The sequence below is a fragment of the Heptranchias perlo genome, chromosome 4, assembly GCF_035084215.1.
Source record: "Heptranchias perlo isolate sHepPer1 chromosome 4, sHepPer1.hap1, whole genome shotgun sequence".
In the NCBI taxonomy this organism is placed as follows: domain Eukaryota; kingdom Metazoa; phylum Chordata; class Chondrichthyes; order Hexanchiformes; family Hexanchidae; genus Heptranchias; species Heptranchias perlo.
Window position 1 is genome coordinate 116,679,765 of NC_090328.1, and position 27,840 is coordinate 116,707,604.

The window sequence follows — 27,840 nt, forward strand, 5'->3', positions numbered from 1 at the left end:
ACCCTCCAGCAGCCTCTATGCAATTGCGAGCAAAATCAACAATCGTGGTAACATCTGATCTACCAGCATCTCCTATGTCAATTTGCATTTATATAGTGCCTTTAATGCAGCAAAACATCCCAAGGCGCTTCACAGGAGCGATTTATCAAACAAAATTTGACACCGAGCCACATTAGGACAGGTGACCAAAAGCTCGGTCAAAGAGGTAGGTTTTAAGCAGCGTCTTAAATGAGGAGAGAGGTTTAGGGAGGGAATTCCAGAGCTTAGGGCTTAAGACGGCTGAAGGCACGGTCACCAATGATGGGGCAAAGGAAGTAGGAGAGCTGCACAAGAGGTCAGAGTTGGAGGAGGATTGTAGGGCTGGAGGAAGTTAGAGATAGGGAGGGGAGTGGCCATGGAGGGATTTGAAAATAAGGATGAGAATTTTAAAATCGAGGCATTGCTAGACCGGGAGCCGATGTAGGTCAGCAAGCACAGGGGCTGATGGGTGAGCGGGATTTGGTGCGGGTTAGGATACAGGCAGCGGAGCTCAAGTTTATGGAGGGTGGAAGATGGGAGGCCGGCCAAGAGAGCATTGAAATAGTTAAAATAAAAACAGAAAATGCTGGAAATACTCGACAAGTGAGACAGCATCTGTGGAGAAAGAAACAGAGATAACGTTTCAGGTCGATGACCCTTCGTCAGAACTGGAAGATGTTAAAGATTTAACAGTTTTTAAGCAAGTTCAGAGCCGGGGAAAGGAGTGGGGAGGAAAGAACAAAAGGGAAGGTCTGTGATAGGGTGGAGGGCAGGAGTGATTAAATAATAAAAGGGATGATGGTGCAAGGCAAGGAGGGTGGGAATGGGACAAGTTAAGAAACAAAAGATTTTTTTTATTATTCGTCCATGGGATGTGGACGTCGCTGGCAAGACCAGCATTTATTGCCCTTGAGAAGGTGGTGATGAGCTGCCTTCTAGATGGGTCTAGAGGAGGTGTAAATGGCAACAGCAGAACCATTACCAGTACCTGCTGTCTGGAAAAAATGGGAGTGGTGGTTATGATCTGAAGTTATTGAAATCAGCGTTGAGTCCGGAAGGTTGTAAAGTGCCTAATCGAAAGATGAGGTGCTGTTCCTCGAGCTTCCGTTGAGCTTCATTGGAACAGTGTAAGATGCCGAGGTCAGAGTGGGAGTGGGACGGAGAATTAAAATGGCAAGCGACCAGAAGCTCAGGGTCACGCTTGCGGACTGAGCGGAGGTGTTCAGCCGTTGTGTTTTTGGATGATGTCGCTGAGGGGCAGCATGTAGATGAGATGGGGGGGGGCAAGGATAGATCCCTGTTGCAGATTAACGAAAATGTAAATTATTTCTTCAAAATAAGAATAGTTGGCAAATCTCATTGAACTAATAATACACACAGAATGAAAATGATACAGGGAGATTTGGCTTTATTCACATTTTGGTACAATTCTAAGACTATTCAGCTTGCTTTCAAAAACCACCTAAAAAACCTAGCTCTTTGACTGTGTCTTTGGTCTTCTCCCCTCCCCAATTTCCATAAGATTACATCAGATGTTCATCTTTGTTATGTTTCTTTTACACGAGGAGTGATAGACAAATGAAATGTAGGTTATTTTGTGTGGTTATGGTTGCATTGGGCAGAGTCGTCACCAACTATGGGAGTGATGGCAGCATTTTTGTGTTGTGTGTCAGAGAGATCATATCCTCTTACAGCTTGTGGTGATGAGATGCTGCAAATTCCTTTTAGGTTGTTGTGTACTTCAGTTAATCTACAAATGTTTATTTCACTGTGCGCTTATCTCGCAATCAGATTATGAAATTACCAAGAGCACATTTATTTGAGAGGCATTGTGCTTTAATAGAATCTTAAAACCCAGAAAAATGAAATGGGTCACCTTGACAACAGTCTTAACTCTCCCTTCGTGTGTGTGTGTGTGTGTGTGTGTGTGTGTGTGAAAATGTTTTAAATTGCAATTGGTTTATAATATTTTTGGAAAATAATTTTTCAACTTTAGAGGGAAGTATTCCCCCTATGTATTTAATGTAAGAAGCTGCCTGTGGGATATTACATTTCTTTCCCCTTCCTTGGAGGCTGTGAAGTCGTTCTGAGTTTGCACTTGTGTTTCAAGCTATACTGTGTCATATTATTACTGTTCATCTTTTTAGAATGCTTAAAAAGTTATTCTACTTAATGCAGGAAAGTGGCACCAGTGCAGTGGAAACTCAATTTGAGTTAATTTGGTGTCAGCTGTGGCTCAGTGGGTAGCACTCTTGCCTCTGAGTCAGACAGAAGGTTGTGGGTTTGAGTTCCCCTCCAGAGACTTGAGCACAAAATTGAGACTGACACTCCCAGTGCAGTATTGAGGGAGTGCCGCACTGTCAGAGGTGCCGTCTTTCAGATGAAACATTAAACCGAGGCCCTGTCTACCCTCTCAGGTGGTTGTAAAAGATCCCATGACGCTTTTTTGAAGAAGAGCAGGAACGTTCTTCCCAGTGTCCTGGCCAATATTTATCCTTCAACCAACATCACTAAAACAGATTCTGGTCATTATCACATTGCTGTTTTAAGAAACATAAGAAATAGGAGCAGGAGTAGGCATACGGCCCCTTGAGCCTGCTTCGCCATTCAATATGATCTCGGCCGATCTTCTACCTCAACTCCACTTTCCCATCCTATCTCCATATCCCGATCTAAGGTTTGTGGGACCTTGCTGTGTGCAAATTGGCTACAGTGCAGCGCTCCCTCAGTGCTGCACTGGGAGTGTCAGCCTAGATGTATGTGCTCAAGTCTCTGGAGTGGGACTTGAATCCACAAACTTCTGACTCAGGCGAGTGTGCTACCAACTGAAGCACAGCTGACACCTAAGTATACGTACAGCTTAGAGGGAACAGAACCAAAGCCTGTGGAGAAAGAATAAGATCGTTCCTAACTCTCTAAAGCTTTGTGACCAATGCCACGAAGCTCTAACTAAAACAAATATGGTACTGGGCTGCATTCACAGGACTCTTCTATATAATTTCAAACATACCATTTGTTCCTTGCACAAGACCTTGGCTAGGCCTCATTCAGAATATTGGGTTCGGATGTGGCTCCCTCACCTGGTGATATTGAGGCCTTGGAAAAAGTTTGGAGGAGAACTACAAGATCGATTCCCAGTTTAAGATTAAAAAATAGACTTTAAAAGTACTTGGGGGCAGCTTTTTGAGAAAGAAAAACTCGAGCAATTTGTGTCTACACAATAACAGAGGGGCTAGATTGTGTTCACATTGACAGATTATTTCAATTAAATAGGTTGGTGAGGACCTGGAGTCGCGTTTATAAGTTACACCAGGGTAGAACTAGGTTAAATGGTTGATAGGTGGCTTTCTTTTCCCAGAGAACAATAGACCTCTGGAACAGGTTGCAAGCTTGAGTGGTGAGTGCTGACTCACTGTATACCTTCCAAAGAGGGCTTGATCAAACTTCTGACTCAGGCGAGTGTGCTACCTGGCTGGACCATGTGCTACCTGGCTGGACCATGGATCCCTCTTCATACAAGAGGGAGGTGCCAAGTAATACAAGTCATGGTCGATGTGATCTCCAGAACTGGTGTCGATCATGTTGGGGGCAGGGGGGTTGGTCGGAGAGGAATTTTCTAGGTTTTTCGCCTCTCCCAGGAGATTTCATGGCTCCTGGTGGGATGGGAGTATCTGAATTGTGATGCATAAGGCATCACGATTGTTGGGGGCAGGCTAGATGGACCAGGTGGTCTTTCCCTGTCCGACATTTTCGTATGTACCCTTTTTAGTGTCAAGAAAATACCCTTGAGCTGTATCTAGTAAAGAAAGATACCTGAAATGTTTAATTGATGAGACATTCCACTGTCATATTATGTACCACCTGTTTGCTTTAAATGGAGCCAGTGCAGGCTACAGAGAGGTTCTAGTTCGTATATAGGACATAAAAACAGAAAATGCTCGACGCAGGTCAGTCAATATCTGTAAAAATGCAGGTTCTGACATTTTGCTTGTGTATCCTTCATTAGAACCTGATGGAGGGTCCTGAGCAAAATGTTATAACTGGTATTTCTCTTTACAGATCTGTGTATTTCCAGCATTTTCTGTTTTTATTTGATTTTCAGAATTTGAAGGGAGTTTTTTCCTATTCAATGTAACACCATAGACATGAAACCTGTAATGAAACTTGACTAAAGACTTGGTGTTTGTGTATCCTAGTACGTACAGATTAAAGTCTTAAAACAAATTACTGGCACCCTTATCAAACACTATTTCCAATTCTTGCAGTATAGTTGGGAGAAAGACAGCATTGTGGTGGAATTTTTTTTTGGGGGGGAGCCTTAAAAGACTGAAATTCTTTAGTCTTTTGGTTTCTTTAAAAGCCTGGCAACACTTTTGCCAAAGAATTGTTATAACCAGCCTACCGGGCTTCTGATGGGAATAAAGCTGGGAAAACAATTACAAAGAGGAGAGACAAGTACTGTGTGCACAAAACCTCTTTTCAGGCCCTGCTTCCCACAGAATTTAATACAAAAGAATTTGTGTTGGAGAAGCAAGCGCGTGTCGTAGATAGGAAATTTGTTAGTGCGTACAGATTGGAAAATGAAAAGTAGCATTCTCCTCTACATTTCCATAATTATGTAAAAACCTAGGGCAACACAATGAGGATTTAGCTAGCATAATATAAAGCAGTTCTATTTGGAACTAATAGTATGAAACTATACTTGTTTGGAGGGAAGAAAGTTGTCTAAACCTATGAAAAATAGGTCTAAGGGATACATTTATCCTGATAAAGTTTTCACTATAAATAGTTCAGCAGTTATGTTATTTTGTCTGTCCTTAAGAAGTTGGCCTTCCTTAATATCAGAATTACTTTGGCACCATCCAACACTCTGTGACACTCGTCTTCATATCCTGAAGGCCAGACCTTGAAACAATGTGACTAACAGTGTAAAAACATGTTTTAGAATCTTAGTGTGTGCTGTGACTAGAACATGTTAGTACAGACCTTTCCACTACATGATGATGAAATGTTCCTTTCTCTTGGGGGGGGGTCACACTACAGCAGTGTTGTGTTGAAGAGGCACGAAGTCTGAGATACTGGGGTCTACTGGCATTCAGAGCAAGTGTGAAAAGACTGGTGGGGTGGGGGAGACAGACAGACAGACAGACAGATTTGGGCTAGTGAGCTTGAAGTAGGAACTGGGCTGGGAAGACTATTTGCAAAAAAAAAATCAATTCAGATGGATCCCTGTGTGTTATGAGGTTCTTGTAGACTAATCTGATAACTGGAAAAGTAATGTAGGCATCAGCTGGTTATTCCCACAGAATACTTAAAAGGAGGGATAGGAACTGGAGTAGGCCATTCAGCTCCTCGAGCCTGTTATCGTAGTATGTTACAGCATAGAAGGAGGCCATTTGGCTCATTGTGCCTGTGCCGGTTCTTTGAAAGAGCATCCAATTAGTCTCACTCCCCTGCTCTGTTCTGCCATTCACGTAGATCGTGGCTGATCTGTGTATTAACTCCATCTACCCGCCTTGGTTCCATAACCCTTAATACCCTTACCTACAAAAATCTATCAATCTTAGTTTTGAATTTTGCAATTGACCCCCAGCCTCAACAGCCTTTCGGGAGAAGAGTTCCAGATTTCCACTAGCCTTTGTGCGGAAATGGGCTTCACATTCTCGTGGACCAATTTAGGAGGCATCACAGTTTCAAAAGTTAATGTTTTTAATATAGACTAGTGGATCTCCATGGGTATGGGGGCGGGGATGCTACTTTATAATGACAGGAGCATTTATCTGTGTAACACACTTCATTATAACTTATAGATGCTCTCCTGTGGCATTGCTTATGAACAAAATAATCCCTCTTGCAGTCACACTTTTCTCACTGATGTCCATCACTTTGTCTAACTCTCTTTCACATTGTTTCTATCACTCTAAGTCTCTTCTCCCCTCACTGTGTGTCTGGCCATCATGTTCTTTTTACTGATGTACTCCCCAGCCTGTGGGGCTGAACCAGATCATTTGCAACCGTGGTGTCCTATTTGACCGAGATGAGCTTCTGACCCCATATCCACTCCATCACCAAGACCGCCTACTTCTACCTCTGTAACGTCGCGCGTCTCTGCCCCTGTCTCAGCTCATCTGCTGCTGAAACCCTCATCCATACCTTTGTTACCTTCAGATTCGACTATTACAATGCTGTCCTGGCCGGCCTCCCAACTTCCACTGTTCATAAACTTGAGCTCATCCAAAACTCTGTTGCCCGTATCCTAACTCTCACCAAGTCCCATTCACCCCTGCGCTCGCTGACCTACATTGGCTCCCGGTCCAGGAACGCCTCTATTAAAATTCTCATTCTTGTTTTCAAATCCCTACTTGGCCTCGTCCCCCGCCCCCCGCTTTCTCTGTAACTCGTCCAGCCCTAGAACCCTCTGGGATCTCTGCGCTCCTCCAATTCTAGCCTCATGTGCATCCCCAATTTTAATCACTCCACCATTGGCAGCCGTGCCTTCAGCTGCCTAGGCCCTAAGCTCTGGAATTCCCTCCCTAAACCCCTCCGCCTCCGCCTTTCCTTTTAAGATGCTTCTTAAAACCTACCTCTTTGACCAAGCTTTTGGTCACCTGTCCGGATATCTCCTTATGTGGCTCGGTGTCAAATCTTGTTTGATAATCGCTCCTGTGAAGCGTCTTGGGACGTTTTACTACATTAAAGGTGCTATATAAATGCAAGTTGTTATATTGCCTCCCCTCATCCTTCCAAATGGTAACATAACTTTGTACGCCCTTGTTTGGGCCAATTACTAATTTTTACCTGTGATGTGACCAATGCCTCAGTTTTAAATACGCAGATGGATTGTATTCCATCTTCCCTTTTGAAAATATATTGTATATGGTAGATAATGTTTTTTGTGCTATTCAGTACAGAAAATAACAATGAACGTGAAATGATGACATTATTAATCTTATTTGAATAATCTGTGACATCAAACACATCAATTGCCAAGGACAGAAACTCTTCCTTAATTATGCTAGTTGTGCATCAGTGAATTCATCTGATCTCAGGATTCAAATGACTGGTTCCATTCAAAAACCATTCGTTTGGATTAGTGGTTTTAATCTCTAGAACTACATCCCACTATAATGAATCCACCTCGTTTTTACAAAGATGGCCACAAATGGATGTAAGAATAGATACTTTGTAAGCGGCATGGTTTTAAAAGATAACTATTTAGGTAATTTTATTTTAAACGAGAGTGGTGCCTTTCCATGATCACGATTAAACCTGTGCCAGTACTGTATAAAGAGATGGTTATACAAACTACTTGACTGATTGATTGTAAAATGCAAAGTTTCCTTTGGCATAGATCCCAAAATGTTATAAAGGCTTTACTGAAAGTGGAAGTCATTCCCATTTAGGAAAAAAAATTATAGCTGTATAATAGAGGTGCTCAAAATTATGAGGGGTTTTGATAGGATAGATAGGGAGAGACTGTTTCCACTGGCAGGAGGGTCGGTAACCAGAGGACATAAATTTAGGATAATTGGCAAAAGAATTGGGGGGGGCGGAGACTAAGAGAAATTCTTTTTACGCAGCAAGTTGTCACAATCTGGAATGCACTGCCTGGAAGCAGATTCAATAGTAAATTTCAAAAGGGAATTGGATAAATAATTAAAAAGGAAAAAAATGCAGGGCTATGGGGAAAAGAATCAGGGGGAGTGGGTCCAATTGGTAGCTCTTTAAGAGAACAGGAGTGATGGGCTGAGTGCCCTCCTCCTGTGCGCTGATTACTTGCATTAATGTATGCTGTATGTCTAGTTCATTTGGTCTAAGAGAATGGATTCAATTTTTTTTTTCAAGTGGCGCAATGTAATTTTTTATTCACTAAATAGAAATTGACTTTCTAGTTTAAAGGTGATTAACATTTTGTATACAACTTCCCCCCCACCCCCCCCAAAAAACAAAAACCGATCTGGACCCATATAACTTCCCACTTATCGACATACATTATTGAGTTTGCGATACAAAGGCACACGTTATCCCTGTAGCCTTAGCAGTCAGGTTACCAACTCTGGTTGGATGTAGTCCTGGAGGTGTCCTCTCACGGCTTCCAGGCTCCAAACGCCCCTCCCAGTCAAATAGCACTTTTTCTCCATCTCCAATATTTTTATAACTAACTATAAGTGAAAGTGTTCAAATAAAATTAAAATTAACACTTTTTTTCAATGCCCCCAATGATTTTTCTCCCTAGTGTTTGCTCGCAATAGTGTCTAGGAGATTAATCGTGAATTCCTGGAGACTCCAGGGCAATCCTGGAGGGTTGGCAACCATTACTTAGTAGCCCTCTTTCATTTGGACAGAATATTTAATGCAAACCTCGAGTTATTTTTACTTTTAAGAAAACTTGCATCAATCTTGTATGATTTTTAAGTTAAACTTTCAAGTATTCCCCCCCTCCCCCAACCTATAAAAGTGTTTGAAACAAACTTTTAACGGAATAAATTGGTTGTCGATAATGAAAGTTGGAAAACTCAAGCGGGCGGGTTAATTTAGTGTTTGGTGGTGGGAGGGTGTTGAAGGTCTCTGATCCGATCCGAGAGCGATAATCAAAGCTAAAAGCTGCGGTGAAGTCTTAACCCCCCGCCCCCCCCCCCCCCTAGAAGAGGTTTGGTCGTTGAATCGTAGGATACTCGTTAACCTCACGTAATTCGACTCGAGTCCCTGGTTAGCACCGGTTGGATGAGTTGAGTGTTGGAGACGACCTGAGACAAGGTGTGCGCTTCTCTCAATGGGATCGTCTCCTCCTCAACACAGGGAGGGAGAGGTGGGGGGAGGAGGCAAGGCATTGCTGACTGGCAGATTGAGACTTGCAAAGAGCAATGGGAGAAATAGAAAACTTTTTTTTAAAAAAAAGACAACCTGAGGTGAAGAGTTAACTTTTTTTTTAAAAACTTCAAAACAAAAAGTTTTGTGCAAGTTTAAATTGAACCTTGTTGGAAGAGTTGCATTCTCCAGGTGTTGAGATCCATGGATCTCCTTCCTAGTTCCTGGAGTGGGGAAACCCTGTTTGTGTTTGTGTGTGTGGGTTTTTTTTTGCATCTCTTGCCTGTTTGGTCGAGGGTTTTTTTTTACCTGTCTGTTGGTCTCCAAAATGGCTGTCAGATTCCAGCACCAGGCAAGTGTTGTGTGAAAGGGGGTTTCTTTCTTTCTTTCTTCTGTTTCCGTGCGTCCTTTTCAAGCTTAAGTTTGTCACTCAACTGGAAATCTCTAAGTTGCGATAGTGAGAATTTTTCTCTCTCTTTGTTGAAAGAAGTGCGATCGAGCGCACACTCCTGATCTACAGCAACTAGAAAGGGCGTGACAAACGTCTCCGACTGCTCTAGGTTTGAGTGTGTTGATTTAAAAAAAAATTATATGCCGTGAAGGTATTAACTGGAATTCACCAGAATTGGAGGGGGAGCTGAATGTGCTTCGTTTATTAGACGTATCAAATTTCCCTCTTGTTTTATCGACCGTGCCTTAAGAGCTACTGTTTCTTAATTTATATCAATTACACGGTGACTGATAACGTTGCATTGCTCTTGGCAACAGATTGTCCAACTCCTCTACCAACACAAGTTGCTGCAAAAGTAATTCATTGTGTAAATGGCAAGTATTGTCTTTCCTTGATTGGGGAAGGGGCAGGAAAGTGGGGTTGAGGTCAAAGATCTGCCATAACCTTATTGAATGGCAGGGCAGGCTCATGGGGCCGTATGGTCTACTCCTGCTCCTATTTCTTATGTTCTTGTGTTCTTATTTCGAAGAAGAGCAGGGCAGTTCTCCCTGGTGTCCTGACCAATATTTACCCCTCAACCAACATCACTAAAACAGATGATCTGGTCGTTTATCTCATTGCTGTTTGTGGGACCTTGCTGTGCCCAAATTGGCTGCTGCATTTCCCTACATTACAGTACTTTCCTGAAGCGTAGTCACTGTTGTAAAGAGCTTTGGGACATCCTGAGGTTGTGATGGCCGCTCTATAAATACAACTCTTTTTTTTCTTTATCTTGACTACTTTATAACAGATAAATGGGAATAGTAAGAGAACAGGCGATCCTAGACTGGGTATTGTGCAATGAGAAAGGATTAATTAACAATCTTGTGTGGAGTCCCTTAGGGAAGAGTAACCATAACATGATAGAATTCCTCATTAAGATGGAGAGTGAAGTAGTTGAATCCGAAACTAGGGTCCTGAATCTAAATACAGGAAATTACAAAAGTATGAGGTGTGAGTTGGCTAGGATAGATTGGGGAACTTTACTAAAAGGGATGACGGTGGATAGGCAATGGCTAATATTTAAAGAACGTGTGCAGGAATTACAACAATTATTCATCCCTGTCTGGCGCAAAAATAAAACAGGAAAGGTGGCTTACAAAAGAAATTAGGGATAGTATTCGCTCCAAAGAGGAGACATATAAAATTGCCAGAAAAAGCAGCAAGCCTGAGGATTGGGAGCAGTTCAGAATTCAGCAAAGGAGGACAAAGAGATTGATTAAGAGGGGAATAATAGAGTATGAGAGTAAACTAGCAGGGAACATAAAACTGACTGTTAAAGCGTCTATAAATATGTCAAGAGAAAAAGATTAGTGAAGACAAATGTAGGTCCCTTACAGTCAGAAATGGGGGAAATTATAATGGGGAACAAAGAAATGGCAGAACAATTAAACACATACTTTGGTTCTGTCTTCACAAAGGAGGACACAAATAACCTGCCAGAAATGTTAGGGAACCAAGGGTCTAGTGAGCGGGAGGAACTGAAGGAAACCAGTATTAGTATAAAAAAAAATAGTACTAGGGAAATCAATGGGGCTAAAGGCTGATAAATCCCCAGGGCCTGATAATCTACATTCCAGAGTACTAAAGGAAGTGGCCCTGGAAATAGTGGATGCATTGGTGATCATCTTCCAAAATTCTATAGACTCTGGAACAGTTCCTACAGATTGGAGGGTGGCAAATGTAACCCCACTCTTTTTTAGAAAAGGAGGGAGAGAAAACACAGGGAATTACAGACCAGTTAGCCTAACATCGGTAGTGGGGAAAATGCTAGAGTCTATTATAAAAGATGTGATAACAGAACACTTGGAAGGCATTAACGGGATTGGACAAAGTCAGCATGGGTTTATGAAAGGGAAATCATGCTTAACAAATCTACTGGAGTTTTTTGAGAATGTAACTAGTAGAATAGATAGGGGAGAACCAGTGGATGTGGTGTATTTGGATTTTCAGAACACTTTTGATAAGGTCCCACACAAGAGGTTAGTGTGCAAAATTAAAGCAGATGGGATTGGGGGGAATATACTGGCATGGATTGAGAATTGGTTGACAGAGAGTAGGAATAAATGGGTCTTTTTCCGGGTGGCAGGCAGTGACTAATGGGGTACCGCAGGGATCAGTGCTTGGGCCTCAGCTATTCACAATATATATCAATGATTTGGATGAGGGAACTAAATGTAACATTTCCAAGTTTGCAGATGACACACAGCTGGGGTGGAATGTGAGCTGTGAGGAGGATGCAAAGAGGCTCCAATATAATTTAGACAAGTTGGGTGAGTGGGCAAGAACATGGCAGATGCAGTATAACGTGGATAAATGTGAGGTTATCCACTTTGGTTGTAAAAACAGAAAGGCAAATAATTATCTGAATGGTGATAGATTGGGGAAAAGGGGAGGTGCAACGCGACCTGGGTGTCCTTGTACACCAGTCGCTGAAAGCGAGCATTCAGGTGCGGCAAGCAGTTAGGAAGGTGAATGGTATGTTGGCCTTCGTTGCAAGAGGATTTGAGTACAGGAGCAGAGGTGTCTTACTGCAGTTATATAGGGCCTTGGTGAGACCACATCTGGAGTATTGTGTGCAGTTTTGGTCTCCTTATCTGAGGAAGGATGTCCTTGCCATGGAGGGAGTGCAACAAAAGTTTACCAGACTGATTCCTGGGATGGCAGGACTGACGTATGAGGAGAGATTGGGTCGACTAGGCCTATATTCACTAGAGTTTAGAAGAATGAGAGGTGATCTCATTGAAACATTTAAAATTCTAACCGGACTAGACAGACTAGATGCAGGGAGCATGTTCCCGATGGCTGGGGAGTCCAGAACCAGGGGGTCACAGTCTCAGGATATGGGGTATGCCATTTAGAACCGAGATGAGGAGAAATTTCTTCACTCAGAGGGTGGTGAACCTGTGGAATTCTCTACCACAGAAGGCAGCGGAGGCCAAGTCATTAGATGTATTCAAGAAGGAGATCGATATATTTCTTAATGCTAAAGGGATATGGGGAAAAAGCGGGAACAAGGAACTGTGTTAGACGATCAGCCATGATCATTTTGAATGGCAGAGCAGGCCTGAAGGGCTGAATGGCCTACTGTTGCTCCTATTTTCTATGTTTCTATGTAATGTATGCAGATAGTAATCAACAGATGTAAACCTCCAGTGATTACTGAAGGAAGAACTGGTTTCCAGACAGCACTCTGTGTTGCTTCTTCTACCAACTGGAAAATTAAAACCAAGAAATCAACATGAATTTACTTATTGGATGCAACAGTAACTCTCATTTATATAGTGCCTTTTAATATAAAAAGCATCCCAAGGTGCTTTACAGAAGGCACATGGAAAACAGAGGCTGAACCACAAAAGGAGAGGTTAGCAGGAGTGGTCAAAAGCTTGGTTGAAGAGATGGGTGTTGAGAATTTTTAAAAGGAGGACAGAGAGTTGGTGTTTTTGGGAGGGAATTGCAGAGAGTAGGATGCAGGCAGCTGAAGGCGCGGTTCCAGTGGTAGGGTGAAGAGAGCAGTGCACAATATATTGATCCAGATCTTGCTGGAGTGGGGCATCTCGCAGCGTTAATTAGACTCTTTTGCCCTGTAACTTGCTGGAAGTGTGAGCTGATAACGGGCACGGCGAGGGCAAAGAGGCATCTGGGACCTTAGTGAATGACGGGACCAACAGTCTATCTCCTTAACCAATGAGATTTAAGGATTAAGAAAGAAACAGAGGAACGACTGAGAAATAGGGTGAATTAGAGTCAAATCAGGTACGAAAAGAGAGGGAAAGACCAACTGGATTAAGAAAGAGAGAAAAAAGAGACAGAAAGGAAGAGTAATTTTTAAAAAAAGTCTCCCCAACAATTCACTACCCGCAGGAATGAGACTCCACAGTTTCAGTAGTTCCCTTTCTGGGCTGGAGAGGTTGATTGGCATTGCAGGAACATAAATCTCATCATCAAAAAGGTCCTTACGCTGTTAAGTACCAGCCCTAACTTTCTGCAGCAAGTTTAATGGGCAATTAATGCGTAAATGCAGCAACTTCTTGAAACTCACTGGGAGATTGAGGGCGAGATGCTGTTTTCGCCTGGTTAACGGTGGAGTGGTGCAAATCGTCCAGCAATTTGTGACGCTTCGCAATTCACGGGGAATCTCTTCCTCATCGCAACTTGCTGGATGATTTACACGTTAATAATGGCGAGCGCCATTAAACTCACCGTTATTTTGGCAGCAAGAAAATATTGTTTTGATGACTGCCATTTAAATAGATATGTCGCTGTGCATCCATTTGGGAGAGTTATATAATGTTTAGCCCTTATGGAACCTGTAAAGAACTCGGCTGAGAGAAAAGTTCCACTGAGAGGCAGAAGTGCATATGGACATTGCACCAAATTGGATTTGGGAAAGGAGAGCATGGAATATTGTGGAGGTGGGTGCAGTGTTTAATTTTCGTATCCCACACTGCTGGTGTCTCATGTTGGGACTCGTTGTGTAAGATGCTAAATCAGCAACAACACTATGAAGGGATTCAATAGGGTAGAGTTAGATAAGATGTTTCCACTTGTGGGGGAGATCAAAATTAGGGGTCATAAATATATAGTCATTAATAAATCCAGTAGGGAATTCAGGAGAAACTTCTTTATCCAGAGATTGGTGAGAATGTGGAATTCGCTACCACAAGGAGTAGTTGAGGTGATTAGCATAGATACATTTAAGGGGAAGCTTGGTAAACACGAGAGAGAGAGCGAGAGAGAGAGAGGAATAGAAGGATATGCTGATAGGGTGAGGTGAAGAGAGGTGGGTGAAGGCTCATGTGGAGCATTGACCTGCTGTGCCGAATGGCCTGTTATTGTGCTGTAAATTCTTTGTAACAAAAAAAGCTACTTGCATCACTAACATTTTTTTTTTAAAGTTCCACGATACTTTAAAATGTAATGTAAAAAGGAGTGGGTGCCAAGCCGTTGTGTTAGGAGAGGTGAGTGAAAACTTGGCTGAAAAGATAGAATTTAAGAAGGCTTTTAAAGGTAGAGCGAGGGAAGAGGGGCTGAGCGAGGGAGTTCCAGCGAGTGGAGCGAAGAGGGTTGAAGGCAATGGGCAGATGCAGACGAGCGGAGTTAGAGAACTGAAGGATGTGAGGATGGAGGAGTTTGCAGAAGTAGGGTGGGGCAAGGTCGTGAAAGCATTTGAAGATGAGGCTTTTACATCTAATGTGTTGGGGACAGGAAGTCGGTGTAGATGGGATGATGGATGAGCAGGACACAATACGAGCAGCTGGGTCTGTTTTGAACGAGTTGGGGTTTATGGGGGGAGCAAGATGAACTGCTGCCAGGGAGAAGCTTTGGTGACAAAAGTGTGGATAAGCTTTTTGCTGACAGTGGTGAGGTGAGGTGGGGTGGAAGCAAGCGATTGTTGTGGATTAATAGGATAGGGGGTTTGACGCTCAACGCTGGGTCATGCAGGCCGCCAAGGATTTGCTTGGCCTAGTTCAGCCTCAGCAACTTCAGTGGAGAGGGAGCTGGAATCAGTAACAAGGGAGTGGCATTTGAGATTCATTTGGAGGAAACTTTTACTCATTCACTACTTGATGTTAGTCATGCAGACTGATAACACTCAGTTGTGAGCTGGGTTACGTCAGCATACATGGTCTACTGTTTATCATGTATTGGAGAGTTTTGTAAGGGGCATTGAGGTGTTTGTTTAAAAGGCTCCACCAATCTGGCACCTATGAATGTGTGTGTGTTGGCATCTGTGCATTTTTCTTTTTGAAGATTGTATCTATTATCAACAACTACTTGCATTTATATAGCATCTTTTTTAATGTAGTAAAACGTCCCAAGGTGCTTCACAGGAGTGTTATCAAACCAAATTTGACAGCGAGCCACATAAGGAGGTATTAGGACAGGTGACCAAAGCTTGGTCAAAAAAGTTTTAAGTAGTGTCTTAAAAAGAGGAGAGAGGCGGAGAGGTTTAGGGAGGGAACCCCAGAGTTTAGGGCCTAGGCAGCTGAAGGCACGGCCGCCAATGGTTATGCAGCTAATTATTTCACATACTTTACGCAGACACTATATTGACATTTTTCCTTGATTAAAAAAAATTAAAGCTTAGTCACCCAATAAAATTCCAGAAAAATTCTGCCACAAATCTCTTTCTCAGATGTTGTTTCAAAAGCTCCGTAATACATTACCCGTAAATAGATTACTTCCCACAGAGGTTTTAAATGGATTACTCCACATGTAGACTAATTTGAATTGAAGTTAAACAAGATCACGAGACGTCCCCACCATCTTTGATTAGCAACCCTATACAGGCTACATTCACACACACACACACACACACACACACACACACACAAACTGTTCAAAGCGCTTTACAGCCATTGAAGTACTTCTAAAGTGTAGTCATTCTTATAATGTAGGAAATGCAGCAGCCAATTTGCGCACAGCCAGGTCCCACCTTGATAATGACCAGATAATCTGCTTTTTAGTGATGTTGGTTGAGGGATAAAGATTGGCCAGAAATATAAGCAGAACTTGGCATTAAAATCTATAACATGAACCAAAAGGGAGCATCTGGATTGAATGAAAAACCTTCCCATCTGTAGAATTGCAACCATTCCCCCTCTGACCTCAGTTACCATAATGTCACCAAGTTAAACTAGATACTCCTTCAAACCTACCTTTTTGACCAAGCATTTGGTCACTAGGCCTAATACCTCCTTATGTGGCCAATTTGCGCACAGCAAGGTCTCCCCTTGATAATGACCAGATAATCTGCTTTTAGTGATATGCTTTCACATTTTGTCTGATTGCTCATGTGAAGCATCTTGGAATGTTTTGCTGTGTTAAAGGCGCTATATAAATGCAAGTTGTTAAAAGGACTCCAGAAAGCTTTGGCCAGCTGCCTCAAATTCTATTACAAATGTTGGTCTTCAGAAAACTGATGTGCCTTGTCTAACCGATGACTCATTTGGACGGCTTCATTCGTGCTCTGTTATGTGATGATGTCTTTGTACAGTAGTTTATCACAAGACTCCTTTCCATTTTGTTTCGATGTGGCTATGTCGCTTTTCTGAAACTAAACGGGGGGGGGGGGGGGGGGGGGGGCGGAGGATGTAACTTGAGTGGGTGCACTGTTACTCCAGAGAGCAAGCCACACCCACCAAAAATGTGCCAGATTGCAACTTTGACTCCTCTTTAAATTATTATTGTTTACTTTAAAACCTCTTGGGTGGAGTAAATGAGGGGAACTGTTTTGACATGTTTTCAGTGCATTGTTTTGTACATAGTTTTTTGTTTGATTAGCTAATGCTTCGAAGGCCACTGGATACCATTGGTGACCTGCAGCAACTTAAGTACAGTTCAAATACTCCTGGAGATGGGTGCAGTTTTTGGTTGTTTCAACACCTGTAACTGGGACATACTTTTTCTTCCTTCTTAAATTTTCTCCCACCCTAGAATCAAACACCATAGAAGGAGGCCATTCGGCCCATTGTGCCTGTTCTGGCTCTTCAAAAAGCTATTCAATTACTCCCACTCCCCTGCTGTTTCCCCATAGCCCTGCAAATTTTTCCAATTCAAGTATTCACCTAATTCCCTTTTTGAAGGTTATTATTGAATCTGCTTCCACCGCCCTTTCGGGCAGCACATTCCAGGTCATCATAACTCGTTGCTTAAAAATTGTTTTCCTCATCTCCCCTCTGGTTCTTTTGCCAATTACCTTAAATCTGTGTCCTCTGGTTACTGACCCTCCTGCCACTGGAAACAGTTTCTCCTTCTTTACTCTATATCGAAACCCTTCATAATTTTGAACACCTCTATTAAATCTCCTCTTAACCTTCTCTGCTGTAAGGAGAACGACCCCATCTCCTCTGCACCCTCTAAGACCTTGACATCCTTCCTTAAGTGTGTATCCTAAGAATTAGCCACAATACTCCAGTTGGGGCCTAACTAGTGTCTTATAACTAGTGTCTTATAACTAGTGTCTTATAACTAGTGTCTTATAACTAGTGTCTTATAACTAGTAACTGATCTCAGTGAATCTTGCAGGTTTACTTTCTGGTTGCTGCTGGTGACTCCATCATGGCATAAAATCATCTGATCACCATGAGCTGCTCTTACTACCGCTTATATTTTACGTGGCCATGCATTGGCAGACACTAGGAAGAAAAAGTAACTCCTGTTCTATTTGGAAAGGATGCTACATTATTAACATTTGAGAGTTCAGTAACCCAGGTGAAACATGCCGTTTCATTATCGGCAGATGACGTTTCTTTGTGGTTCGTGGAATAGTTCATCGCTGAGGCATCTGTGATCCAGAAACACACCCTACCATAGTGATTGATGGGTTCCAAAAGTGCTTGGGTGGGAAGATTGGTCTCGTTATTAGTTCATCTAAGTCCACTGTGGCGTTTCAGGAATACGGAGTCCTTTTTCTTCTAAATGGTGTGTGTGTGTGTGTGCGCACCATTTGGAGGAGGAAAAATGATTTTTGCGATTTTAGAGTGGGTTTCCATGAGGCTGCTTTTGTCCTGCCACTTATCAAACTTAAAGCAGGGGATTGCGTTACACTGAAAGTACGTCATCTGCCACTTCACATGCCAGCTCCCTTTTAAAAAAATTTTTATATATAAAAGTCTGGTGGAAAAATCTTTGTGCAAGGTTTTTATGGCTTGTAGATTTGAGTGTGACTTGTGCACCACTTTTAGTGATACTTTTAGACTGAGCAGTAAAATAACAAATGTGACGTGCAGTGTTTTTTTTTGGTGATGTATGTACACTCTGAATTTGCTAGTACAAATATGTTACTATTTATATTTTTAAAAAGCCCGACCAAGGAAAACTGAAGCGACTTAAAAATTTCAGCACACGAGGTATTTTTCGGCCATAGTTTTCTAGTTTGACAAAATCCGTTCGAGCTATGAATTTTTTTTAAAAAAAATTCCCGTTGCTCATGCTTTCTGGAATGTTTTCAATGCCGACTGCCCAGCTTGAGACAGGAACAGCATCTTAATACATAATTTACTTAGAAATGCCATGATTTGTAGGGGTGGCCAAAAGAAAAGTTGGAACTAGGTGGGGTTTCTTGATTGACTTAATAGATTGAGCGTGGCCCAGTATGTTCTATATTTACATTGGTAGGAATGGGAGGAGGCCATTCAGCCCCTTGAGCCTGTTCCACCATTTAATTAGATCATGGCTGATCTGTATCCTAACTCCATCTACCCGCCTTGGTTCCGTAACCCTTAATACCCTTACCTAACAAAAATCTATCAATCTCGGTTTTGAATTTTCAGTTGACCCCCAGCCTCAACAGCTTTTTGGGGGGGGGAGTTCCAGATTTCCACTCCCCTTTGTGTGAAGAAGTGCTTCCTGACATCACCCCTGAACGGCCTAGCCCTAATTTTAAGGTTATACCCCCTTGTTCTGGACTCTTCCACCAGAGGAAATAGTTTCTCTCTATCTACCCTATTAATTACTTTAATCATCTTGTATTTCTGCAAAGGTAGCTTGGATGATTTAATTACTTTTAAGTCAAGTTTGAACTGGGCACTTCAAAAAAAAAATGCATGTTGTTGATCAAAAGAATATGATGGTAATTGTTTCTGAATTGAAAGCAATATCTGGGTGTTAAGTACCTGAATCGACCAAGTGGGCAGCTAACAGTTAATGTGGAACCCCAGCTCATTCCTACAGTTTGCTGGCTTAATCCATTCATTGTAATACTGTTGAGATTTTCTATTTTATAATTACAGTGGATTAAAACATGGGCAAGTTCTATTGAAGTTGAATGACCAGTAGAATATGTATCTACTATTCATTTTTAAGATTGGATGTGATTAGCATTATTTGTTACAACATTGTCGAGCATAGTCCCTACTTAGTATGTACGGTGTAATAACGCACTAAATTCAGTATTGTGGCCAAGGTCCTGTGACTGATTTGTGTCCTGAATGGACTGCTTTGCCTCCCAGTACGATTGCAACTGGCAGGATTTGTGGTACATGTAGGGCAGCAGTGTATTAAGGTTACATAATCTAGCTTGACGAATTCTGGAAATGGATGAAACCTGGTGCTGTAGGTGATTGCTACAGTGCAGCATTGCATTTCAGTATGAAGTCCATTCAAGCATTGCAAAGAAAATGGGCCCATGTGGTGAATTCGTTCAGGCTTTACAGTGGATTTGTGAGTCTCTCTTGCCTTTTTTTCCTTTCAAACTTTTTTTTTGTCCTTATCGGTAATTTGTGTTTCTTTCCATCCTATAAATGGCCCAAACTTTCCGTCTCCGTTAGTTGAAAATTCCGGCTAACTATCGTCTTCTGCAGTTTAAACTAGCACAGCAATGCCCAATTAAGAGATTAATTGTTGTGATGGCAACCAGTTTTTTTTTAGACACAAACTGGAACCATCTGTATGATTCAATGTGGTTAGCCAGGTAATTCTTATAGCTGAAAATATGCACGCAGCTTTTTAAAAACAAAATCTGAGTGCGTGTCAGGATGGCTAAACCACTTTATACCCGATGGATTGCAGTATTATCATAGAATGATACAGCACAGAAGGCGGCCATTCGGCCCATCGTGCTTGTGTCGGCTCTTTGAAAGAGCTTTCCAATTAGTCCCACTCCCCTGCTCTTGAAAGTTAAAATTGAATCTGCTTCCACCACCCTTTCAGGCAGTGCATTCCAGATCACAACAACTCGCTGCGCAAAAACATTTTCTCCTCATCTTCCCTCTGGTTCTTTTGCCAATGACCTTAAATCTGTCCTCTGGTTACCGACCCTCCTGCCAGTGAAAACAGTTGGAAGAATGAAGGCTTTTAACATTTTATATAAAGATTGAACTTACTTGGTGAATTTTATATTTGAGAAGTTTTATTAAGTCTAGAAGTTTGAGATTGATTTTTTTTTAATGCCTCTGGAAGAAAGAAAACCTTATTGTGCTTGTTTCTTTTACCATTCAGCATTAAGCAAAGCTCTACACAGTAAGGGAGATGATATTTATGAATATGCTTCATTGTTGCTGTGTAGCCATGCGTCACGGAGCCCATTCATTTGTTGCCCTGCATTGCAATGCACTTCCTTTTAGCCGCTTTGTGTGTAAATGCTAAAATGCTCCTAAACCATGCAATGTTTACAGCTTAACTAGAAACTGAGCCAAAATAACGGGGAGGAAAAATGCTGAAAATATGCAATGGGTCAGCCAGCATCTGCAAACAGTTTCCACTTGTGGGCGAGTCCAAAACTAGGGGCCATAAATATAAGATAGTCACTAATAAATCCAATAGGGAATTCAGGAGAAACTTCTTTATGCCAGAGAGTGGTTAGAATGTGGAACTCACTACCACAAGGAGTAGTTGAGGTGAATAACATAGATGCATTTAAGGGGAAGCTCGATAAATACATGAGAGAGAGAGAGAGAAAGAAATAGAAGGATATGCTGATGGGGTGAGATGAAGAGGGGTGGGAGGAGGCTCGTGTGGAGCATAAACACCGACATAAACCTGTTGGGCCAAATGGCCTGTTTCTGTGCTGTAAATTCTATGTTTGTAAAGAAGGGCTTTGCTAAAAATGTTGACTTTTTTTTATCTTTCCTGATGCTGACTCGCCTGTCTGTTTCCAGTATTTTATAGTTTTGGTTCAGATTTCTGACATTTGGAGATTTTCAACAATTTTCTTCCTGCCCCCCTCCCCCCCCACTGTGAAAACACGATGCTACATTAGAGTGAGTTTCAACCTAGCAGATGGGATTTGTGCGACCGAGAGAGCTTAGTCTGAGAACTGGCGCCCAGCAGGCAAATCTTGATGTTTTTTTTTAAACTCCTTTTAAAGAAATCCAGAACTTGGATTTATATGGCGTCTTTCATCAGGATATCCCACAGTGCTCATGGCCAGTGAAGTAGTATTGGAGTATAGTCAGTCATGACTCAGTTGGTAACGCTCTCGTCTCTGAGTCAGAATGTTGTGGGCTCAAGCCCCATTCCAGATTCTTTGGAAGAGCTATCCAATTATTCCCACTCCCCTGCTCTTTCTCCATAGCCCTTGAGCACTTAATCTAGGCTGACACTTCAGTGAAGTACTGAGGGATGAGACATTAAACAGAGGCCCTGTCTGCCCCCTCAGGTGGACGTAAAAGATCTCAACACTATTTCAAAGAAGAGCAGGGGAGTTCTCCCAATATCCCGGGCCAATATTTATGCCCCAACCAACATCAATCAAACAGATTATGTGGTCATTTATCACATTGCTGTTGGTGGGACCTTGCTGTGCGCAAATTGGCTGCTGTGTTGCATTACAACAGTGACTACACTTCAGAAGTATTTTGTTGGCTGTAAAGCGCTTTGGGAGGTCCTGAGCCCATGGAATTCCCTCCTTAAACCCCTCTGCCTCTCCTTGTTTAAGACACTCCTTAAAACCTACCTCTTTGACCAAACTGTTGGTCACATGCCCTAATATCTCCTTATGTGGCTCGGTGTCAAATTTTGTCTGATAACGCTCCTGTGAAACACCTTGGGGCGTTTTACTATGTTAAAGGCGCTTTATAAATGCAAGTTGTTTTGTTCTCGAGCTAAATTATAGGGTTGTACATGTAGCTTCCATTTTGGAAGGGGCGAATCTAGCGTTAACAGCATTAAGGTATTTAGAGTGGGATCCCTTTAATTGGATTGGTCAAGTGCCTCTTGAACTGTGCTTTCTGCCATACTACTGTTAACAGCTGTGGAGGAGTCAGTAATCTAGGATACCTTCTCTTAAATCAAGCTTGGCTGTACAATAAGTTTGCAGAATAGTGTTATGAACTTTTTAAAACTAAAATATTGAACCTTTTTTAATATTGCATCTTTAAGACTGTGCAATCTGCCACAAAATTGAATTCACTTACTGGAGTCCACAGCATTTAAGTCCCAGCTACGGCAGGCTAATAAAACGAGACTCCTGTACTGAAGTCTGTGCCCTTTTCCCCTTTGCACCACTGCCTGAAATTCTACACTTTGAATTGTTGCTTTGAAAGCAAATGCAAGTGGACGTAAAAGATCCCATGGCACTATTTCGAAGAAGAGCTGGGGAGTTTGGGGGGTTCTCCCTGGTGTCCTGGCCGATTTTTATCCCTCAACCAACGTCATTTATATATTTTTTAAAAACTGATTACCTGGTCATTATCACGTTGCTGTTAGTGGATTGGCAGCAGATGGGGACCTGTACTTCAATGTGAGGACGTGTGAGGGTTATATTTAATTTGGGGGGGGAGGTGTGGAAACACTATAGATGTCTGATTTTGTCGTTATTGAGACTGTTTTTCTGTGCACTGCTATGCTCAAGGATGCAGGCAGGAATTATCCCCTCTGGTTTTCTGTTAATGACACTCTAAACATTGAGCACGTCGAAGTAACCGGGCTAACAGAAAGCACCCACCTTCCAGTTGGGGGAAATGTTTTACCGAGACAGCACAGCTCGGGTTGGGAAAGACCAGTGACTGAAGAATAAGATCTCGGGCTCAATCGTGTTCCATGCTGCATCTGGGCAGTGCATTTATCAATTGAGGAATGAGGAGCCTCTTTCTTCACACCTATGCTAATTCTGAATGTAATTGTTTTTTCCACAGGCCACAGTCATGGAGGAGGTCCTATGGGAGCAGTTTACTGTGACTTTACAAAAAGTAAGAGTTTTCTTTTTTTCCCTTTAAATATACAGGGACTGTATTTTTGCAAAAAAATAAATATTATGAGAATTTAAACTCTATCTGGTATTCTAAATGCTGTTATACTACTTGTAGAACTGCTTATTGTCATTCTGTAATTTATTCAGCCACCGAATGCAGATAGGATATTGATGTCATCCCACAAGCGCTATTTATTTAAAAAAATAATATGCCCCGGATCATCAGATTGTTTCTCACCCACCTATTTTTATCCAGAAGTTGAATCTCTTTCAAAGGAATAAGGAAAGCCAAACGTAAGGCAGATAAAATTTAACATCCTTTCCTGCCAGTGTTAATGGACATATGTCCTTATAGGTTAGTCAAAATAATAGGGTTCACAGCATTACAGGTAGATATTCACAGATTTATAAAGCATATGATAACTATCATTGACAATAATTAAACGTGCACTTACCGGAAAAAAGAACCTTGCAAGGTTTTACCGGAGAACCCACATGTTAACAGCAAAATTGTCGGCTAATCAGGTCTCAGTGGATTCTTAGGTCTCTCTCCCAGCAACTACTTTAATTTTTTTTTGGCCCGATCTTATGTTTTAGTATTACCTAATGTTCCTTTCATGTTCCCTGTCAATGACTTCAGTTTTACACATCCTGATTGATCTTTCAATCCAATCCTTAGGATGAAGTCAGTTACAGAGATTCACAAAGGCATCCTAACACTCCTGCGCCCGTCTTACTTTCACATCACCCCAGGCCGCATTCCTTTCGACAGATGTCGCCTTCCATGGGTGGCCTCTGTACGCAGCTGTTTCTGTATCAATACAACCGCCATTCAACTTTACAGACACTTAACCATGTGTCTCCTGTGTCCCTGTGAAGTAATAAGACAAATAACCTACAAGATGGCATTCCCTGCCACCATCAGCTCGTACTTACAGACTCCCAGGGCCTTATCAAAGGGACAATCAAACTGCTGGTGAGATCAGTTCCAATTGAAAAGTTACTGGACACAAGTTAACTTAATATAAAGAGAAATCAATAGAAGTCCCATTTGATTAATCCTTCGCTAACACCAGCAGTTACCTTTTCAAGGTTAAAAATCAGATGTTTGTAATGATTCATTGAATCATAGACTCTTACAGCACAGACGGAGGCCATTCGGCCCATCGTGCCTGTGCCGGCTCTTTGAAAGAGCTATCCAATTAGTCCCACTCCCCTGCTCTTTCCCCAAAGCCCTGTAAATTTTTTCCCTTCAAGTATATGTCTAATTCCCTTTTGAAAGTTACTATTGAATCTGCTTCCACCACCCTTTTCAGGCAGTGCATTCCAGATCATCATAACTCACTGCGTTTTTAAAAAAAAAATTTCCTCATGTTGCCTCTTGGCTCTTTTGCCGATCACCTTAAAAAATGTGTCCTCTGGTTACCGACCCTCCTACCACTAGAAACAGTTTCAATATTCAATTCTTTATTTCCTAGTAGGTAAAGCTCCTGAATTTATCGGATTTTTATGGTTTGTCTTTAGAGCAGTTTTTATACTATTATAGGCATGAATTTGATGTTTTACAAAATATTTAACTTTTTTCCTCTCCACCCTCCAATTATTTAGGACTCAAAGAGGGGGTTTGGTATCGCGGTGTCAGGAGGGAGAGATAATCCCAACTTTGAGAATGGTGAAACCTCCATTATAATCTCCGACGTTCTGGAAGGCGGTCCAGCGGACGGGCTACTCCAGTGAGTAAAACATTTGGCGTATTGGCTGCTCAGTGGGAATAATTGCCTTTAATGAGTATTCAGTGTGGAATCCATTAGCTTCGTGCTACCACCAATTAAGCTTGCAGTTTGTGATTTTTTTTTAAAAAAGGAATGTTGAGTGTTAGTTGTGGCTCAGTGGGTCGCACTCTTTCCTCTGAGTCAGAAGGTTGAGAGTTCGAGCCCCATAATCCAGGCCGACGTTCCCAGTGTCAGCGCTGAGGGAGGGAGTGCTGCACTGTTGGAGGGGCAGTACCGAGGGAGTGCTGCACTGTCGGCGGTGCCGTCTTTCAGATGAGACGTTAAACCGTGGCCCCCTCAGGTGGACCATAAGAGATCCAACGGTACTATTTCGAAAAAGAGCAGGGGAGTTCTCCTCGGTGTCCTGGCTAATATTTATCTCTCAACCAACACCACGAATAAGCAGATTATCTGGTCATTATCACATTGCTGTTTGTGGGAGCTTGCTGTGCTCAAATTATCTGCAGTGTTTCCTACATTACAACAAGTACTTTATTGGCTTTGGGACGCCCCGAGGTTGTGAAAGGTGCTATATAAATGCAAAACTTTCTTTAGTGATTGGGGTGTGCATTTGTACCTGTGATTGCCTCGTACTGATTTGTGATTTCACCTTGGTCGCTGATGCGTAGAGCTGACGATGACGACGATGACAACAACAAATTGCATATAGCGCCTTTTAATGTAGTAAAATGTCTCGCAGCGTTTCACAGGAGCGTTTTCAGCCAAAATTTGACACCGTGCCAAAGAAGGAGACATTAGGAAGGTGGTCAAAGAGGTAGGTTTTAAGCAGTGTCTTAAAGGAGGAGAGCGAGCGATAGAGAGGTTTAGCGAGGGAATTCCTGCACTTAGGGCCTAGACAGCTGATGGCACAGCCGCCAATGGTGGGGCGAAGGAAATCGGGGATGTGCAAGAGGCCAGAATTAGAGGAGTGCAGAGATCAGAGGGTTGTAGGGCCGGAGGAGGTTAGAGAGAAAGAGGGGTCGAGGCCTTGGAGGGATTTGAAAACAAGGATGAGAATTTTAAAAAGGAGACTTTGCTGGACCGGGAGTCAGTGTAGGGGGTGATGAGTGAACGGGACTTGGTTTTTCTGTAACTCCTTTTGAAGTCTTTCACTTTTCTTAGACTATTGCAGTTTAGTTATGGTGGGATGTTGGGTACAGTTGCTTGTAGGCTGGACCATGGGAAAAGGAGAATTCCTATTTTTTTTTTTACATGGTGGCTTATTTTCACTAACCATTCACAAAGGTCATTATTATAATACGCCAGTCATTTCAAAGATTTACTAATTCCAGTGACTAAAATTGTTTGGTACAGTACAATTAAAACTCAGCAAACATTAATAACTTGAATTGTAAGTTCCAGTTAATGTAACTTAGTTGTTACAAGGTGCTAACATTTTTAAATATCTACATTCACGATCTAATTCTAAATCCCCCATTAGAGATTATTCTTAAATTGCTAAACCTGCTTAATGAATGGAGGAAGAAACAGGCATTTCAGACAAATGCCAAATAAATGTGTTGTGTTAACCTGTCACTGGCTCGTATAATTGCTAAATGACTTGGGTTTAAGAACATGATCAGTGCAATATCTCATTAGTTCAATGTATAAATTACGCTCAAGTTCTGACAAGATAATTGGTTTAAAAAAAAAGAGGGGGTAATAAGAAGAAATATATTTACGCAGCGAGTTGTTACGATCTGGAATGTGCTGCCTGAAAGGGCGGTGGAAACAGATTCAGTAGTAACTTTTAAAAGTGAATTGGATAAATACTTGAAAGGGAAACAATTGCAGGGCTATGGGGAAAGAGAGCAGGGGAGTGGGACTAATTGGATAGCTCTTTCAAAGAGCCAGCGCAGGCACGATGAGTCAAATGGCCTCTTTCTGTGCAGTATGATTCTGTGATACTCAATATGCTGGATTTGATTGCTTTCCTTTTTTTCATGTATAGTTGTAGAATTTGGTGTTTTTTTGTTGTATGAAAACTCCTTTCTCTAGGATTTATTTATTTCTTCTCCACTATTTTGACCTCTCCCCATATCTGCCAGCCCATTGAGAGAATGGGCTGGAAACTTGCGTACAACTAGTAATTCCTCCTTCATGGGGGAAGTGTGGGCTACTGCCTGGCAGTAGAGATCGTGCATGTGGAACTGTGGACACAAAACCAGCATCCTCGCCTTCTGGGGTGGCTTTAAAAACAATCTGTTCCTTAGGTTAACAGAATTTAAAGAAAAGGTGTCCAGTAAGTTTTAAAAAGCCATGGTTTGGCTAAAAGGAATAGCCGAAGGTGGGCCACTACTATTAGATGATTTTAAGATTCATCCAAACGCGCAGTAATATTTGTGTGAGGAGAAATCACGCTTCACATTTTTGTACGTAGCGAGTTCCTGGTCTCTAGTGAACTCTTAGTTGAAATAACCAATTCCTGCAGGAGGGACCAGGGCAGTTGACTTGCTGCACTATTGGTCACCGCTATTAGCCGCTTGAAAAATAGCCCAGGTGGAATTTGAAGCTTTTTAAGAACTCCTTTGTTATGGCCCTTGGTCTGACTAGTCGCTTTAAATAAGATCGACTTTATTAGCCACGCAGATAGAGATGATTTCACTCAATCCCTGCCCTAGTACAAGAATTGGTTGAAAATCTCACGCATATATAAAACAAAACCCCACACCTTTTACTTTGACTCGACCTGTTCAAGCCTTGATTGTACCAGTGATCTCCTGTAATGGTGCTCACATGGGAGGCAAAGGATACATTGTTTTATGCTAGATGATGTACAATATATTATGGCCACTGATTACCAGGGTGCATATATAATATATATATATATATATATAGATATATATTTCTTTCATTTTTTTTTTCTCTCTCTCTCTCATATATTCAGGTTTTGAAACAGTTGAATTAATTGATTTTATTTTTGTAAAGCAAGGTGGTCCCGGGTTTAGGGGCATAGAAATTGCTAGACAAAAAAAGGCCCCTAGGCCCACCTCGTCCATTCTACCATCCCGGTAGTCACATGATATAGCAATAATGGAGTTGTTGACTAATCATGGCAATCAATCGCTCTCAACTAGCCATCAACAGACCCAGACATGAGGTGAGGAAAACCCCCA

The 27,840-nt window shown here is 42.0% G+C and overlaps 1 protein-coding gene and 1 long non-coding RNA gene across 2 annotated transcripts in view; one reads left to right on the forward strand and one right to left on the reverse strand.

The window, feature by feature from the left end:
* Nucleotides 1–9,339, reverse strand: part of LOC137321213 (uncharacterized) — a 79,718-nt gene extending 70,379 nt beyond the window's left edge. The window contains exon 1 of the long non-coding RNA XR_010962740.1: nt 9,136–9,339. This is a non-coding gene — a long non-coding RNA (uncharacterized lncRNA). The remainder of the gene's footprint in view (nt 1–9,135) is intronic.
* LOC137321209 (tight junction protein ZO-2-like) overlaps nt 1–27,840 on the forward strand; it is a 95,737-nt gene that overhangs the window by 5,333 nt on the left and 62,564 nt on the right. The window contains 2 exon segments of the mRNA XM_067983508.1: nt 22,897–22,950; nt 24,561–24,685. Coding sequence (XP_067839609.1) covers nt 22,897–22,950; nt 24,561–24,685 — 179 coding nt within the window.